The sequence below is a fragment of the Andrographis paniculata genome, unplaced genomic scaffold (assembly GCF_009805555.1).
Source record: "Andrographis paniculata isolate CXL003 unplaced genomic scaffold, ASM980555v1 Contig10END, whole genome shotgun sequence".
Lineage (NCBI taxonomy): Eukaryota > Viridiplantae > Streptophyta > Magnoliopsida > Lamiales > Acanthaceae > Andrographis > Andrographis paniculata.
Window position 1 is genome coordinate 1,317,375 of NW_026137380.1, and position 17,647 is coordinate 1,335,021.

The window sequence follows — 17,647 nt, forward strand, 5'->3', positions numbered from 1 at the left end:
AAATTCACCATCAACATAGACACCAAAGCAGACAAAATCTTACAGCAAACTTAAAATTCTCTCTTCGACTTCGTTCGACATTACAATGATTAACCAGAAACTAAGAGTTACCTGCACAGAAAGTGGGATCTTTGCAGTGTCGCCTTGGTCGGCTTCGCCGTCTGTTTGTCTCATCCACGTCGCGAGTTGGTTACTAGGAACTATCAAAGCAATCAAAACAAATGTTGTATGTTATATATATATATATATGTACACGCTAATTAAGAGTTTGAATTTTGACGATGAATTTTGGTATGAACACATTGTATATTCTCACCTGTGTTTTGAGGTTGGGAGAGAAGGGAATCATTTAGGTTGCGGTGGCAATCCAATCCAACAGAAAGGGCTTCATAGAAGCTCGAGAGAGGATCCTGCAATGTCGAGAAGCCCTCTTGTTTGCAGGCCTGGAAATATTGGATCAGGAAGTTCTTTACGGTATCCATACTCTCCTTCTGGAAACTTTTTTTTTGGAAAGAGTTTGATGTGAGGAATGAAGATTTGTAAGTAATAGGATGAATTGCAGGAAGATGATGAGATTGAACTTACTCGAACATCACCATTTCCTGATTGTTTGACGACGATGAATGGTGGAAGTGAATCTCCTGGACCGCATGAGCAATCACTCCCCATCGCCCATGGATTTCGAGGCGCTTCACTGTCATGCCTGCAATGGAATTGAAAATCGAATCAGAAATTGATCATAACCTTACTTTCTGAAAACCCTAGAATTTGGGGGGCGTTGCACTCACCGTTTGTGTGAGTAATCACCCGAAGTTTCTGGCAGCAAATACAATTGTACGAAGGCGTCTGCGTTGAATTATCACAAGGAAAGGAGATATCAGGAATATCGAAAAACTCAATGCCGCCATGGCTGCAGCCCTCTCCGGTCAACTTAGAAGGTCCATGCCCGGCTCCGGAGGTCTCCGCCACATCGATGTCGTCAATCTCGTTGCAGAAGGACCAAAGGACAGGATCCGACAACGGATCCTCCGGGTCCAAAATATTGTTAAATTCGTTAAAATTAGGGTAATTGAGAGTTTCCTGCACGCTCCGATTAGGATTAGGGTTTTCAGGGGGGAAGAAGGAGGACGGATTGATGTACGGGATTTCTTCAAAAGTAAATGTTTCCATTGATTGAGCGCGGCGGCGGCTGGCGGCGACGCCCGGGGAGGACCAAGCGCCGCGGCGGACTGGTGGCTGGATTGACGGCGCGTGCCAGAACTGATCTGATTTTCAACAGCAGAAATTTGTCTTCTCTGAGAATTTTCAGGCGGATTTCTGAAAGGAAGATTGTATATAAAGTGGAGGGAAAGTGGCGGTTTGTGACCGTTGGATAGCGGTTAATTTTCGAAATGTATAACATGGCACATTTTTTTAAAAAATTGCAAATTAGTACCGTTACTTTTTATTTAGTTTGTGTGCTGGAAAATCAACGATGAGACTATATACCGAAATTTCTTTAATTTTGTTCATTATGCAAAATATCTGTGCTCGATTTACAAATTTATTTACAAGCAATAGGAAGGATAATAAGGAAAAGAGAAAAAAAAGAAAAAAAACAATATGTGCTGCCACGTGGCAAGAATCATATGTAGAAGAACAGATCGTCAGCAATGTTGATCTCATCACGCTGAATCAAATCCGCTGTAGGATGACCAAATTCATCCAACGGTTCGTATGTGTCCACGTCATCATCACTCAAACTCTCCGTCTCCGTCTCCTCCTGCAATCTCCGAGCGGCGGCCGCCGACGCACAATCAACATCCACCCCACCTTCCCAGAGGGAATCACCGGAGCTGAAGTCACAATGCTTGTTGGTGACTTCTTCCGCCTCTGGAGACGGCATCGGGAAAATATCTGAATTTTGAATTGTCACCGGAGCAGGAGACGCATCCATGGTAGGGCTTTCAGTGCTCGGAGATATATCCTCCATAACAGCAGCCTCACTTGAAAGAGAACCGATCGATTCTCCGGCGGAATCTGGGCTCGGAGATTTATCCTCCATAAAACCAGCATCAATTGGAAGAGAACTGATCGATTCTCTAGCATAATCAACCGGCGACAGCGCCGGAACTTGAGATGAAGTGTCGGACTGAAGAACAACGGGCAATGCAGTCGGAGGTAGAGCCAAATCAACGGAAACTTCGCCGCCGTCTGTAATTGGAGGTTCTCCCTGAGCGTCGACGGCGTCGTCGTCGTCCAACGACGTCGTCAAGGAGAATACCACAAACCTACTGTTACGATAGATCGCCTTTGTACTAACCGCAACGCCGTCGACGCTGACGGCGCCGTCCACCGCAAAAATCGTGACCGTCTTGTTCGGAGACAGCGTGGGGAATTCCGATCCGCCGGAATTCGCAGCGAAATCTGCGATGAGGTGTCGCATCGGCAGGACGTGGTGGAGAAAGTCGAATCGGAAGCCATCGGGTTTCTCGAACAAGTTCTTGTCGGAGACGGCGAAGACGGTGGCGGAATCCAAAGATCGCAGCTCCGATCTCCTGAACGCCATGCCGGCGGCGACCACAGTGTAACCCCTTTTCCTCAAGTTCCTGATCACCCGGTCCACCAACGGCCGTTTCACCAGACCGGAACCGCCCACAACCGCCGGAGGAATGCGCGGGGAGGCGCATCTTGTAGCGAAAGAAAAGTCCAGTACGCCGTCGATTCCATGGATGGCGATGTTGTCGTCGACGTAAAGATCGGGCTGCCGGACATGGACGGTTCCGATGGGACTGTTGGCCTGAAAAGAAGAGATAGAGATTTCGCCGTTGTAAAGGTTTCTGAAGAGGTAAAGACAGTACTTGTTGTAATAAGTGGGGAGCTCGTCGCCGTCGACGACGGCGGAGAGGGAGAGCCAGGTGAGGACTTGCGGCGGCTTCAGGCTGTGGTAGAGGAGGAGATCGACGGAGGGGCGCGGAGGAGCGCGGCGGCGGTGCAAGAATCTTGCGGTGGTGGAAGAGAATGCGAAATCCGGCGCGGCGAAGATGGTGCCGGAGAAATTGGAAGTGACGGTGGAGATGGAGAGGAGGAGGGAGCCGAAGATGGAGTAGCCTCTTGAAGTGAGGAAGTCGGCGGCCATGAGAGCGGTTGACGGCGGCGGAAGGAAAGGAGTACCGAAGCCGGAGGCGGCGCACTGGTTTGAGGAGAGGAGGCAGAAAAGGAGGAGAAGGAGGGTGAAGAGCTTGGAGCATCCATGGCGGAATGGATCCATACAGAAGTCTCTTTCTTGGCAGGAATTTCTAAGCTGTGCATCTATGGAGTTTCTTTTCTTGATTCATCATCGCTATTTATCAGGTTTTTGACGAAACAGAGCTGGGACTTCCGATTAATTTTGAGTATTCTTGGGAAGACCGGGATCTCAGATCCGGAAGCATTTCAACCGTTGGATATGATTGAATGATAGTACAGCTGTGTGGACTTGATCCTTTGTAAACTTAGTTACAAATAAGTCATGAAATAAACAATGGTAACACGTTTTTCTCATCCCAAAACACGATTTCTTCTCAGCCTCCGGAATTCTAGCTAGGGACTTTTTATTTTTTTTTTATTTTATTTTTTATTCTAGCTAGGGACTTTAGCGTAATGCAATTAACAATTTTTGGCTGTGTTCTTCTCAGCTTCCGCAATTCTTTCTATTATTTTCTTTCATATAATCTCTTTTTTAAAAAAATTAATACACTATATATATTCATTATATTTATATATTTTATACAATTTTTTTTATCTTACTTAAAATTTTTTTATTTATAACAATTTAACAAAACAAACAGTTATTTACTAAATTTCCAAATTAATTTCCAAACAAATCAAATTCAAGTCTAAAGCCTACACATTTCAGTCCTAATTATTCATCATCATAAACTAGTAAATTGTCTTGATTAATTAATCTAAAAATAACTTAGAAACAAGTTAAAAAAACCAAATATTAAGAAATGCAAATATTAATTAATACAGTATAAAATAACAACCAATCATCAAATCCCTACCGGGGCAGCGCGTGGTAAAGACGCCGGTGGTGTGGAAACCTGAGTCCAAATTATACTACCTGACGCTGAAGGGGATAACGGTGGGGATTGGCGGCTGGATTTGTCTTTGATTTTAATCGAACGGCTCGATGTGTTGAATGACGGCAACATTGCGATAGACACAGGTTCGACCGTAACTTACCTTCCGCCGTCATCGGCCATGTGAACCTCCGGAGATCGCCGGATCCGCGGCGGTTGCTGAGAGTGTGCTACGAGGCCGTGAGGGATTCCTTTTGGGGAAACTTTCTGTAATGATTGCTCATTTCCGATGGGGCGACGTGAAATTGAGCAATTACAATGCTTTCATGAAGATCGACCGGAGAACTGTGTGTCTGGCGATGGCGGAGGATCGGAGGCTTCCGGTGTACGGGAATGTTGCGCAGGGGAATTTTTAGGTAGGGTTTGACTTGGAGAAGATGAGGGTTTCCTTTAAGCGATCTGATTGCAGCTGAGGATGGTGATTATATTGCGTGAAGACTGCCTGAGAAATGCGTGATCGGAGACTGGAAACTTTTCCGTTCACCGGCGGAATTTCATTTTAGTGTATGATCGATGAGTTGGAGAAGACGACGGTTTCCTTTAAATGATGAGATTAATTACATAATACTTGTATTTTGATTAACATATAATCATTATATGACGCTGCTATTTGTGTGCTCATAAAAAAAATATTCCGATTAATGATACTGTCATAATTTTGTAAAGTCTTATTAATCTTTTTTTAAGTCTCCATTCTGCTGCAAGGAGACTGTTTAAACGAAACCCTCATCCTTTCCAAGTCATACCCCACAATAAAATTCGCCTGCGTTATACTTCCGTACACCGGAAGGTTATCGCCGTCCGGCAGAAACGCCAGGCACACCGTTCTCGAGTCGCTCTGCAAAAACGCATTGTAATTGCCCAATCTAACATCGGCCCCACCTCGGAAATGAACCACCATTGTCGGAAGCTTCTCGTAGTCGCTATTTCTGTTCACCTCGAAGCAAACGCTCAACAGATTCTGCGGATCCGCCTTCCTCCTCAGATTCAATTGCCTGACCACCGCCGTCACCACTCGTTCGTACAGCTCCAATGGAAGGCTCGTCAATGTTGCTCCTGTGTCCATCACTATGTTGCCCTCGTTCGACCTGCTCGACGAACCCCAATTCAGCCGTTGATTTCCGACCGTTATTCCCTCCAGCGTCACGTGGTAGTATACCAACCGAGGTTTCAGTACCAGCGGCGTCGACACCACTCCCCGCCCTGAAACGACGCCGCCAAAGCTCAATTTTCCGATTTCCGGATGTAAATGGAACGACGACTCGGGAAGGCAGTAGGCGAATTTGCCCCTGATCGTGGACTCTGCTTGTTTCATTAGCGACACTCTTGCGACGCCGGCGAGGCCGAATATTCCGGCGGTGCTTTCGCTGAACCCTCGGTTATCGTCGCCGCAGCCGAAGACGAAGTTAGGGATCGATAATCGTCCGACGGCCAGCCTTTCGGTGGCGATTTCTCCGGCACTGGTGGAGCCGTCGCCGTACAGAATAGAATAGCCGCACGTGTTGCCGGAGCCCCTGGGGTTTGTAACCAGCCCTGTGGACCGACACGTTGCGGAGTTGTGGAGGACCGGCCTGTACGACGGCGATCGTCTCCGATCGAACAGCGGCTGAGTTTGCTCGAAGCAGTTGCGGCAGGGCGTGCATTGGATCCAGGTGAGGTCGCTGCCGGTGTCGGCGGTGGCTAGGTATTCGACCGGCGGCGTGCCGATGGAGAATTTCATGAGGTAATTGAAGCTGTCGTAGACAATGTCGGTTGTGGCGGCGGCGGCCAATGCTTGGCGGCTGAAGTTGGAATCTCCGGCAGCGAGGAATTTGAAGCGTTTAAGGGATCGTAACAGAGAATTTCTGACACGATCTGAGGGTGTTAGGGATGAATTGAACAATAAATCTCTTGGGATGAGATCGACGACGGTGATGTTAGCTGCTGCGGCATTGATAATCATAGAAACCCTGAAATTTGAGAGGAGAGAAATTAGGGCAAAATAGAAGAGGATTATTGTATAGGGTTTCACGTTAATCGCCATGGCTAGCTGTTGACCAAGAAAATTAAGATGGTGAGGGCATTGCTGCTTAGTTATTTATATAGAAGACTAGGGAAGACCCGTGCTACCAAAAAATTGTTCTTTATTTAAAAATATAAATTTAAATTTATGGAAAGATAAATTATTTAATAAAATATAAAATTAAAAAAGTAAAATGAAGGAGATAAAGTTTTGCAATTACTAGTAATTCTTAAATACACATGAAATGTAGAAAGAATTATCCAATATTTTTTTTACATTCATTTTAAGAATTTTTTAAAAGAATATTTCATGTGTATTTAGTAATTACTAATAATTATAAAACTTTATCTCCTTCATTTTACTTTTTAAATTTAATATTTTTATTAAATAATTTATCTTACCATAAATTTAAGTTTATACTTGAAAAAATATTGTTTTATACTTGAAAAAAATATTTATGTTTGATTTTGTATCCAATAAAAAAATTGAACTATTAATTTTGATTAGCAAAAATTTATCTCCATGTATTCATTTTAGGTTTTTAAGTTTATATTTTATTAGATAATTTATCTTCTATAATTATATTTTAGTAAGTACTATAATTTTGTTTTTATACGACTTATTTATATTGCATATTTTCCAAAATATGAAAATATTTAAAAATAAATATATAAAAGTAATAAAAAATTCTATAAATGTATTTTCAAATAAATAACAATTTTTTTTGGTTCATTGACCTTGACCTGTGCACGGTCTTCCAGCTAGTATATATACATAAAAGAGTTTAAGAAGGAACTTAATTTTAAGTTTTTCTTTTTTTAAAAAAAAAATTAATTATATATAATAAAAATAGTTCATTATAAAATTAATATTGTAATTTCACTAATAAAAAATGAAAAATCGTAAGAAAAAAAAAATCTAAATCCAAAAAAATAAACTTAATAAAAATATATTAAAGTAAGTCATAAATAAATAAATAAAATTTTAGTAATAAATATTTTATATTTATAGGCATAAATATTGCAAATTATCTTTGTTAGGTACAAAAAATAACAATAATAATAAAAATAATGATAGCAGGATCTTAAAGGAAGTTAGACACGAAGTCGGGTGAAAAAAGAAAAAAATTTGCGCTCAGGTTGGTTGGTCAGGTCGGTTGGTCCTCGGTCGGTTGGTTCGCAGGTCGGAAGATCCGCAGGTCGGATAGTCAGCGAGTCGGACGGTCTACAGGTCGAATGGTCAGCGAGTCGGACGGTCTACAGGTCGAATGGTCCTCAGGTCGGAAGGTCCGCAAGTCGGATAGTCAACAGGTCGGATCAATAAGTCGGATAGTTTGCAGTCGGTTGGTTCACAGTCGGTTGGTCCGCCATCGGTTGAGTCGGTCAATGCGTAATCTGGACCAAGCGAAGGTCTGTTAATCAGTCGCCTAATTAAGTGAACAATAGTTCAATCGCTTGGTTGGGGCGACCATTAAATCGTTTGGAAAGACCAGAGGGTGATCGCTTGATGAGGCGACCAAGGAGTCGTTTGGTCTAGCGACCAGTTAGTCTCTGATTTGGTCGGATGGGTTATGCGGTTGGCGAGACGGTTGCCGTAATCGACCAAACAACGTTTCAAAACGTTTCGTTGTGGACGGTTGACGGCGGTTGCTGGCGACGGTTCTGAAACGTCTCTTCTGAGGAATATTTAAGGATTTGGGTCAGCAACTGGCAGATCATCTTGAATCGACATCAAATTCAAGAGAATTGCTTTTGGAATCACCACTTTATTTCCCAGTCTGTAGTTTTATTTTCCTAATTTATTTTATGTATCGACATTCCTAATATCATAATTTAAAGATATTTCCATATCTTTGAATTTTACTTTTTGTTTATTGAAAAAATACATCAACAATCTTATTATAATTTAAATTAAAAAAAAATAAATATAAAAAACTATAAAAATACTATGTATAATAAAAATAGTAACTAATGATATAAGGTGTTAGTTGATTGGGAATATAATGGACGGCTGAGATTTCTTTGCATTAATTAATACTTGCATTGTTTGATATTTGGTATTTAACCTGCATTGTAAGTTAAGCTTTTACGAGATCAATTAATTATAAAAGTGAAGTTCAAAATAAATGAGAAATGATATATATATATATATATAAAATGCCCCCGCCTTCGTCAACATTCACAGCCATGGCGATCATCATTAAACCCTACAACAAAACCATTCCTTATTTTTATTTTGCCCTAATTTCTATTCTCTCAATTTTTAGGGTTTCTTTGGTAATTACAAATGCAGCTATCATCACCTTCGATCTCATACCCAGAGACTTACTGTTTAACTCATCCCTAACACCCTCCGAACGTCTCAGAAATTCTCTCTTACGATCCTCTAGACGCGCCGAATTCCTCGCCGGAGCTTCCAACTTCAGCCGCCACGAATTGGCCGCCGCCGCCACCACCGACATCGTCTACGACAGAAGCGAATACTTTATGAAATTCTCCATTGGCACGCCGCCGGTGGAATTCCTAGCCATGGCCGACACCGGCAGCCCCCTCACGTGGATTCAATGCGCCCCCTGCGTCAACTGCTACCACCAGACTCAGCCGTTGTTCGATCGGAGCCGGTCGTCGTCATACCGGCGGGTCCCCTTTGAATCGGAGACTTGTAGGTCAACTCACGCGCCTCCTGGTGTGCAGACGTTCTTAGCCAGGAACGGTGGTGGCAGTCACACGTGTGGCTATTCAATTAGGTTCTTTTCAACTAAAAGTGGAGTATTATTTATCTCTTTCCTATTTAAAAAATAATAATAACTTATTAATATTAAAATATCTTTAATTTTTATTTAAATTATAAATATTTTATTACATATATAATTATTTTATATATAAAGTGGAATGACATAAATATAAAAATTCTTACAATAAAGTATTATTATTTCTTATTTTATTACAAAATTTTAAAAGACTAGTTTGATTTGGAATGCTTTGGTACAAATCAAATTGCTAGTTTGTCCATTTTTGCTGATTTTATTTCAAAAAATATTTTTTTAAAAATAAATCATATATTAATATTAAAATATTTTTAATTTTTACTTAAATTACAAACATATAACTATAAATATAATTATTTTATACAAACAATTAAAAACATAAAAATATTAAAATTTCTTGCAACAATCACTTACTAATAAAATATTATTATTTTTTAATTTACTATGAAGACGGAAAGAGTATAATCTAGGGTGTGTTTTTTTTTTTGATAAATTTGAAAAAAAATTAATTTGAGTTTGGTATAAAAATAATACTTGATGAAATATTTTGTGAGAGAAATTTTTTTTTTGAAAACAGTGTCAAATAGTAAAATTCGGAGAAATTTTGCAAAAAAACAAACCCTAAAATAATAAAAATTTAATCAAAATCATTATAAATTAAATAAGAAAAATATCTGGACAGATACCAAGATGACACCACCAGCTCTGGAGAGCTCGCCGCCGAAAGGCTGGCGGTCGGAGAATTGTCGATCCCTAACTTCGTTTTCGGCTGCGGAACTGATAACCGGGGAGCGTTCAGCGACGGCAGCGCCGGAATGGTCGGCCTTTCCGGCGGAAGTACGTCGATGATAAATCAGCTAGGATCTTCAATCAGGGGCAAATTCGCCTACTGTCTTCCGGAGGCGTCGTTCCACGCAGAGCCGGAAATGGGAAAAATGAGCTTCGGCGGTGGCGTTCCGGGCCGGAGAGTGGTGTCTACGCCGATCGTAATGCAAACTCGGTCGCCGCTCTACTACCTGACGATGGAGGGGATTACGGTGGGGAATCGACGCCTGAATTGGGGATCATCGAGCAGATCGATCGACGAGGGCAACATAGCGATAGACATAGGAACGACGACGACGACACTTCCGCCGGAGCTGTTCGAACAAGTGGCGGCGGCGGTGAAGAGGAAGGTGAAGCTGAAGACGAAGGCGGATCCGCACGGGTTTTTCAGCGATTGCTTCGAGGTCAATAGGCTTGACGATTATAAGAAACTTCCGAAATTGATTGTTCATTTCCGAGGCGGCGCCGACGTTAAGCTGAGTCGTCACAACGCTTTCATGGATTCAGGGAGGAAAACTGTGTGCTTGGCGTTTGTGAAGGAGACTGGTAACCTGCCAATCTATGGGAGTACTGCGCAGGCCAATTTCATTGTAGGGTATGACTTGGAGACGATGACGGTTTCCTTTAAGAAGTCTCCTTGCAGCGAATGGAGACTTTAAGAAGATGGATGATTGATAATACTAATTTAAATTATTGTTCTATTGTATTTAATAAATGTGGAAAAATAAACATGTATGTGTCTATACGGGCATGGATTCAGTGGATTCAGTACTTATTTGATCGGATCAATATGTATAATGAAGTTGTTGTCGTCAAAAAATTGTCACCGACGGTTTAATCGAAAAAATCTGTTGAAATTGATTTGATCGTAGGGTTTCCGCCGGATGCGATAACCGAAAAAAATTAACTAAGGAAGAAGGTACACAGTTGGAATGAACACTGGGAAATTAAATCGGAATTAACTACAAAAAACTGTAGAAGTCTCAAAAATAATGAAGGAAATTAAAATTACAGAGAAAAAATTAACGCAATGCAGGACAACATGAATTGATGGCCGGCGGCGTCCCTAACCTCTTTTTCCTTTTATTTCCCTAATCTTATTCGAATAATGCTCTCATCCCTTATTTTTCTCCAACTTCCTCAATCTCTTTTTATTTTCAAACTATGTTTTTATCATGGTGACCACGGGCCTTATTGATATGGGCCTTCTCATGGACCGTATCCTCTGCACCTGCTTGGATCGGCCCGGTTAAATTTTGAAGTGTACAAAATAATATTTTTTATATATAATATAACATATATTGAGTTAGAACATAACATATACTATATTATAAATCTGCTGTGATATAGTATCAATTTACTATTTGTGTCAATGTACTTAACGTTAAAAATATCTTTATATTTATATAACTTTATAAAAAAAATGTGTTTCTATTAGTATTACAACACACTACTAGTAGTGTTTTGGTTACTTTTTTTTTTTAATTTGTAATATGTTTTTGATATAATAATTAATATTTAAAGATTAACAGGAAATAGATACTTAGTTACTGAAGGCAAAAAATATATATATATATATAAAATGTTAGTTTATATTCACAATGATATTCGTGCCCTCTATATTCTACATCTTTAATGAATTTATTTAATTATATAAAATAAACATTCCGTAAAATCTCTTAAAAAGTTTTTCAACTTTATTTAATTTCTAATTGATCAACATTATTATAATTAAGAGTACAACTTAAACACTAAATGAAACGGAATGCAATACTTATTAATGCAAACCTTGATCATGTCTATATTAACAAACCTCAATCCCTTCTTCAATATTCATAGCCGTGGGGAGGACCATGCATTAAACCCTACAAAATCGTTTCGATTTTGCCCTAATTTCTCTCTTCTCAATTTCTAGGGTTTCTATGATTATTGGTGCAGTTTGTATCACTCATTCCTTGTTAAATCAATCATTCATTTTGGTTGAGTTTGTAATATATAAATAAATAGATGGTGTGTATTTTTAAGTTTAAATTTTTAAGTAAGAATTATTTAACATGATACGAGAATCAAAACATCCGTATTTGAGTCCGCCACCCATTCTTCATCGTCCACGTGCAAATTCTTCATATTAGTTCCGATTACTTTCGATGCGTTTCTTTAGCCCAAATTTATTAGTTTTAATTTTACTATTTAGATTTTGAAAAAATATATTTTTCTTTCACAAGCATTCCATCAAATATTATTTTAATATCAAATTGAAATCAAATTTTTTTCCAGAAACCCTCTCTTTGTTAGTTTTGTTATGTATCTACCCCAATTTTTGTCAATAAATACATGCATTAATAAAATGTGACACTAATTAAAAAAGATAGTACACCCATACATGTTTATTCGATCACATTTATTACATAGAGTAGAATAACAATTTAAATTAGAATATCAATCACCCACATATAATAATATATATCCATCTTTCAATTAATCAATTATATAATTCACCATTCGCTGCTGCAACGAGATCTCTTAAAGGAAACCGTCATCCTCTCCAAGTCATACCCTACAATGAAATTCCCCTGCGCTAAAGTCCCATATATCGGCAGGTTATACGTGTCCGCCATAAACGCCAAGCAAGCAGTTCTCCTCCCCGTCTCCACAAAACCATTGTAATTCCTCAGCTTAACGTCCCCACCTCGGAAATGAAAAACCATTGTCGGAAGCTTCTCATAGTCGTCGCTTGTCTTCACCTCGAAGCAATCGCTCAAAAACTCCTGCGGATCCCTCTTCTTCTTCAGCTTCACCTGCCTCTCCACCGCCGCCGCCACCTGTCTGTACAGCTCCGCCGGAAGTCTCGACGTCGTCGTTCCTGTGTCTATAACTATGTTGCCTTCGCCGTCCGACGACCTGCTCGATGAACCCCAATTCAGGCGGCGGTTCCCCACCGTAATCCCCTCCAGCGTCAGGTAGTAGTACGGCGACTCAGCTTTCCGTACCAGCGGCGTCGACACCACGCGCCGCCCCGAAACGCCGCCGCCGAAGCTCAGGTTCCCCAAATCTGGCTCTGCGTGGAACGACGCCTCCGGTAGGCAGTAGGCGAATTTTCCCCTAATCGAAGACCCTAGCTGATTTATCAACGACAAACTTCCGCCGGCGAGGCCGACCATTCCGGCGCTGCCTTCGCTGAACTCTCCCCGATTATCATGTCCGCATCCGAAGATGATTTCAGGCACCGACAATTGTCCGACCGTCAGCCTTTCGGCGGCGATTTCTCCGGCGCTGGTCGCGCCGTCGCCGTACCCGATTAAATAGCCGCACCTGTCGTCGGAGCCCCTGGAGTACTTAACCAGGCCAGGAGAGTCGACAGACGACGTGCAAGTCCGGGAGTTGTAGGGGACATGCCTGTACGACGATGATCGTCTCCGATCGAACAGCGGCTGAGTCTGGTGGTAGCAGTTGGTGCAGGGGGTGCATTGGATCCAGGTGAGGTCGGTGCCGGTGTCGACTTTGGCTAGGAATTCCACCGGCGGCGTGCCGACGGAGAATTTCATGAAGTATTCGCTACTGTCGTAGACAATGTCGGTTGTGGCGGCGGCGGCCAATTCGCGGCGGCTGAAGTTGGAAGCTCCGGCGGCGAGGAATTTGGCGCGTCTAACCGATCGTAGCAGAGAATTTCTGACACGATCCGTGGGTGTTAGTGATGAATTGAGCAGTAAATCTCTGGGGATGAGATCGACGACGGTGATGTTAGCTGCTGCGGCATTGATAATCATAGAAACCCTGAAATTTGAGAGGAGAGAAATTAGGGCAAAATAGAAGAGGATTATTGTATAGGGTTTCATGTCAATCGCCATGGCTAGCTGTTGACGAAGGAAATTAAGATGGTGAGGGCATTGCTGCTAGTTATTATATAGAAGATATCATCAAGGGTGTGAGTTGATTGGGAATGTAATGGACGGCTGAGATTTCTTGCATTAATTCATATTTGCATTTGTTTGATATTTGGTGCTTAAGCTGTCCCGTAAGTTAACTACAAGAATTAATAAAAGTTCAAGTTTAAATGAAATATTTTTGGATTTTTTTTAATGATGTATATATATAATAAAAAGTAATGTAAAAGTTTGGAGTAAAGTATTTGTAAGAGTGTTTTTGTGTGGGATTTCATCGTCTTCGCCATAGCCATGAATCTTGATGAAGAAAGTGTTGAGAGGAAAATCTCTAAAAATTAAAATCTAGTGTGTAAATTGATTGGAAATTCAGTTAACTTAAACACAATATTAAGCAATGCAAATATTAATTAATGCAAAGAAGACACATTATATCTCCAATCAATTCACACCCTTCATTTCTATATATATATATATTAACAAACCTCTCTCAAACACTTCCATTCATCAAGATTCATAGCCATGGCGAGGACCATTAAACCCTACAAAATCTTTTTATATTTTGCCCTAATTTCTCTTTTCTCAATTTCTAGGGTTTCTATGATTATTGATGCAGCGATCGTCACCGTCGATCTCATCCCCATAGATTCCTTGCTCAATCAATCCCTGACACCCTCAGAACGTATCAAAAATTCTTTGTTACGATCGTTCAGACGCGCCGGATTCCTCGCCGGAGCTTCTAATGTCGCCCACAAATTAGCTGCCACCGCCGACGTCGTGTACGACGACAGCGAATACCTCATGAAATTCTCCGTCGGCACGCCGCCGGTTGAATTCCTAGCCACCGCTGATACCGGCAGCAACCTTATCTGGATCCAATGCGAGCCCTGCGTCCACAGCTTCGACCATATTCGGCCGCTGTTCGATCGGAGACGATCGTCTTCTTACAGGCCGGTCGCCGCTGACACGCCGACTTGTAGGTCACTGGGGCGGATGTCCCGCGCCGGCACAGACGACACGTGTCACTACTCTATTAGTTATGGAGATGGGTCGACCTCCGCCGGAAAAATCGCCACCGAAACGGTGGCGGTCGGAAAATTGTCGGCCCCTAACATCGTCATCGGATGCGGACATGATAACCGGGGAGCTTTCAGCAAATACGCCGCCGGAATCGTCGGCCTCGGCGCCGGAGATGCGTCGCTGATAAATCAATTAGGGAAATCGATCGAGGGCAAATTCTCCTACTGCCTTGCACAGGCGTCGTTCAGTTTAGAGCCACGGAAAATGAGCAAAATGATATTCGGCGGCGGCGTTTCGGGGTGGGGGGTGGTGTCGACGCCGCTAGTGCAGAAACCAGGTTCCACTCACTACCACCTGATGCTGGACGGAATAACGGTGGGGAATCGACGGCTGAATTTGGCTCCATCCAACGGCTCCTATGCGTCGAATTACGATGGCACCATAACCATAGACACTGGAACAACCATTACCTACCTTCCGCCGGAATTGTACGAACCGTTGGCGGCCGCCGTCCACAGCCAGGTGAAGCTGAGGAAAATGGCGGATCCGATGGGGTTGATGAGGATGTGCTACGAGTATCTGACAGTTGCGGATTTAGAGAAGCTTCCGGCAATGACTGCCCATTTCCGAGGTGGCAATTTGAAGTTGAGAAATTATAATTGTTTTACGATGACCAGAGAGGGAACTGTGTGCCTGGCGTTTGAATCGGCGCCCCGGGAGGGGATGGTGCCGGTGTACGGGAATCTAGCGCAGTCGAATTTCAAGATAGGGTTTGACTTGAAGAAGATGAGGGTTTCCTTTAAGCCATCGGATTGCAGCTAATTAAGGATTGAATTATTTTAAGTAAATATTACCAATAAAATATTATAAGGATATGAATGGAAATATGATTCATTCTTAAAATCCTAATAAAAAAAACATCACTTTATCAATAAATTAAGTACATTAAGTTTCTGCTAAACTCTTGTAAATTATGGATAAAAATATATATACAATAAAGTTCTTGCTTTACATTGAAAATTTTTAAGTTAAATGTTACTACTTTGTCTGGCTAAAAAGTAAGCTAATAATTTTTTGTCGTTATATTTGACATTAAAAATATTATTATATAGTTTTACTTTAAAAATATAATTGTATTTGTATTATAAGAAATTAATATGTATATTTTTGTCATTTTTTCTTCATTTATATTATATTTTAATATAATAATTAATATTAAAAAATTAACTAAAAAAAAAAGTAATATGAATATATATTGTTGTGACAGATCAAGATTAATAATTGAATAACAAACAAAAACAAAAATGTAAGGATGACACATATTTACTTGATTCGCCAAAAAAGTGTTGGCTACATCCACGGGCAAAAATGAGAAACAAAAAATAAATTTATTCGCAATGATAAATCGAGAAACAGAGAACAAAGTTTGTTCACAACCGCAAGGTTACATACAGATTCAGCTCAATACTAATTCCAAAACCTAATAGTCCAATACTGTATACCCTCCGCCGGAGGTCACTCCGCGCTCTCGGACCCACGTCAAGGGAATTTCACCCGCTTCACCCCGACTAGCTAAGACCGGTAAAAACTCAGTGAATGAAGTGACAAACTAGATTAAAATCATATCAATATATATATTTAAAATGGTTTTTATTGATGTAATCATGATCCAAACATCAAACACGTCTGTGTGTGCTGCTGCTTATTCAGAAACTCCATGAAAACACAGCTATATATATATATATATATATCGTATATTAATTTACTAAATGTTGGGATTTTTTGACATGTGGTTCCCTCATGGCCTTAAACTTATCGACCATTCTGTCGTGTGGGGGCCACAGCTCTTTGATCGCCGGGTGTCCGGCAAACCGGTCGATCCACGCCGACAGCTCCGGGAATGCCTCGCCGGTGACCAATTGGATTCCGGCAATCTCGTCGAGGATGCCGACGAGGTTGCCCATCCACCCCAGCGCAATGTCCAGATACCCTATCCTCTCCCCGCCGAAGAACTCCTTCCCCTTCAGCTGCTCCTCCACCAATTTTAGGTTTCCGGCGGCCTCCGCCACCGCCGCTTCCCGCTGCTCTTCCCCTTGCGCCACGAACACTCTCCACACCGACGGCAGCAACTGTTCAAAATTTTATAATTAATTTTTTTTTTTTTTCAAAATTATATTTTGACAACTTTATAGAAAAAGTATATGCATATACTCTTTATCAATTTCCATAGTACTTTTCTATAACAAAATAAAACGAACATAAACATTTGGAATCGAATATCAAAATTTTAATTAAGTACAGCAGGTACCTTGTCGTCTCCGAACTTAGCCCAGAATCTGGCGATGGCTTTTTGGTAGGGGTCGTGGGGAAGAAGGGGGTGGGGTTGGTTCCACGTGTCGTCGATGTATTCGAGGATAATTAGGGACTCGCAGACGGGCCTCCCGTTGTGGAGGAGGACCGGGACCTTGCGGTGCACGGGGTTGTATTGGAGTAGAGAGGTGGACTTGTTGTTGATGTCCTCGAAGACGGCGTCGTACTCCAGGCCTTTGATCTTCAGCGCCTGTACGGCCCTCATCGCGTACGGACTCGACCATGTCCTGAACAGCTTCAGATTTTCATGACTTTCTGCCATCACTCGTAATCTTAATCTCGCCTGTCTGTCAGTTCAGGAGGTTATTTATTACTTAAATTTTTATGTGGCTGTGGGGGCCTGATTTTAATATTAGTATTAATGATCATTAATTGCATCGATGATTTTGGTGGCCGGCTGTTGGTGGTGATGATGATGTAAGCGCTTGCATCACACTGGATATTATTGGACTGCAAATAGGGTGTTAATAAGTGTATAAACTGCATCTACATCTACATTGTGTGGAGATGAGTATTTTTAATAATTTCATATAGAATAAATTATTTGTATTATTTTATAAATTAAAATAATTTAATAATTTAATTAAAATCTAAAATTATAAAAAAAAAGATAAATTTAAAATGACAATTAATGAAATAGTTAATTTAATGGCTATTAATTAAATATATATACAATAAT

General features: G+C 41.1%; 6 protein-coding genes across 6 annotated transcripts; 2 read left to right on the forward strand and 4 right to left on the reverse strand.

Moving 5' to 3' along the window:
• Positions 1–260: 260 nt before the first annotated feature.
• Positions 261–1,309, reverse strand: LOC127246735 (uncharacterized). Its single transcript, XM_051268265.1, has 3 exons — positions 789–1,309; positions 586–703; positions 261–498 (listed from the first exon to the last, which is right to left on the reverse strand). The coding sequence occupies exons 1-3, from the start codon at positions 1,168–1,170 to the stop codon at positions 261–263; spliced, it is 738 nt and encodes a 245-aa protein (XP_051124222.1). The 5' UTR covers positions 1,171–1,309.
• Positions 1,310–4,785: 3,476 nt separating this feature from the next.
• LOC127246742 (aspartic proteinase CDR1-like) lies at positions 4,786–6,126 on the reverse strand. Its single transcript, XM_051268277.1, has one exon. The coding sequence runs from the start codon at positions 6,124–6,126 to the stop codon at positions 4,786–4,788; it is 1,341 nt and encodes a 446-aa protein (XP_051124234.1).
• Positions 6,127–8,291: 2,165 nt separating this feature from the next.
• On the forward strand, positions 8,292–10,356 carry LOC127246751 (aspartic proteinase CDR1-like). Its single transcript, XM_051268289.1, has 2 exons — positions 8,292–8,851; positions 9,555–10,356. Exons 1-2 carry the CDS (start codon positions 8,292–8,294, stop codon positions 10,354–10,356), a joined length of 1,362 nt encoding a protein of 453 aa, XP_051124246.1.
• A 1,836-nt stretch (positions 10,357–12,192) lies between these two features.
• LOC127246759 (aspartic proteinase CDR1-like) lies at positions 12,193–13,545 on the reverse strand. Its single transcript, XM_051268303.1, has one exon. It carries the CDS (start codon positions 13,543–13,545, stop codon positions 12,193–12,195), a length of 1,353 nt encoding a protein of 450 aa, XP_051124260.1.
• A 633-nt stretch (positions 13,546–14,178) lies between these two features.
• On the forward strand, positions 14,179–15,420 carry LOC127246768 (aspartic proteinase CDR1-like). The gene has a single exon (XM_051268313.1). The coding sequence runs from the start codon at positions 14,179–14,181 to the stop codon at positions 15,418–15,420; it is 1,242 nt and encodes a 413-aa protein (XP_051124270.1).
• Positions 15,421–15,969: 549 nt separating this feature from the next.
• On the reverse strand, positions 15,970–17,280 carry LOC127253230 (glutathione transferase GST 23-like). The gene is made up of 2 exons (XM_051277726.1): positions 16,907–17,280; positions 15,970–16,727 (listed from the first exon to the last, which is right to left on the reverse strand). The coding sequence occupies exons 1-2, from the start codon at positions 17,228–17,230 to the stop codon at positions 16,356–16,358; spliced, it is 696 nt and encodes a 231-aa protein (XP_051133683.1). The 5' UTR covers positions 17,231–17,280; the 3' UTR covers positions 15,970–16,355.
• Positions 17,281–17,647: the final 367 nt, after the last annotated feature.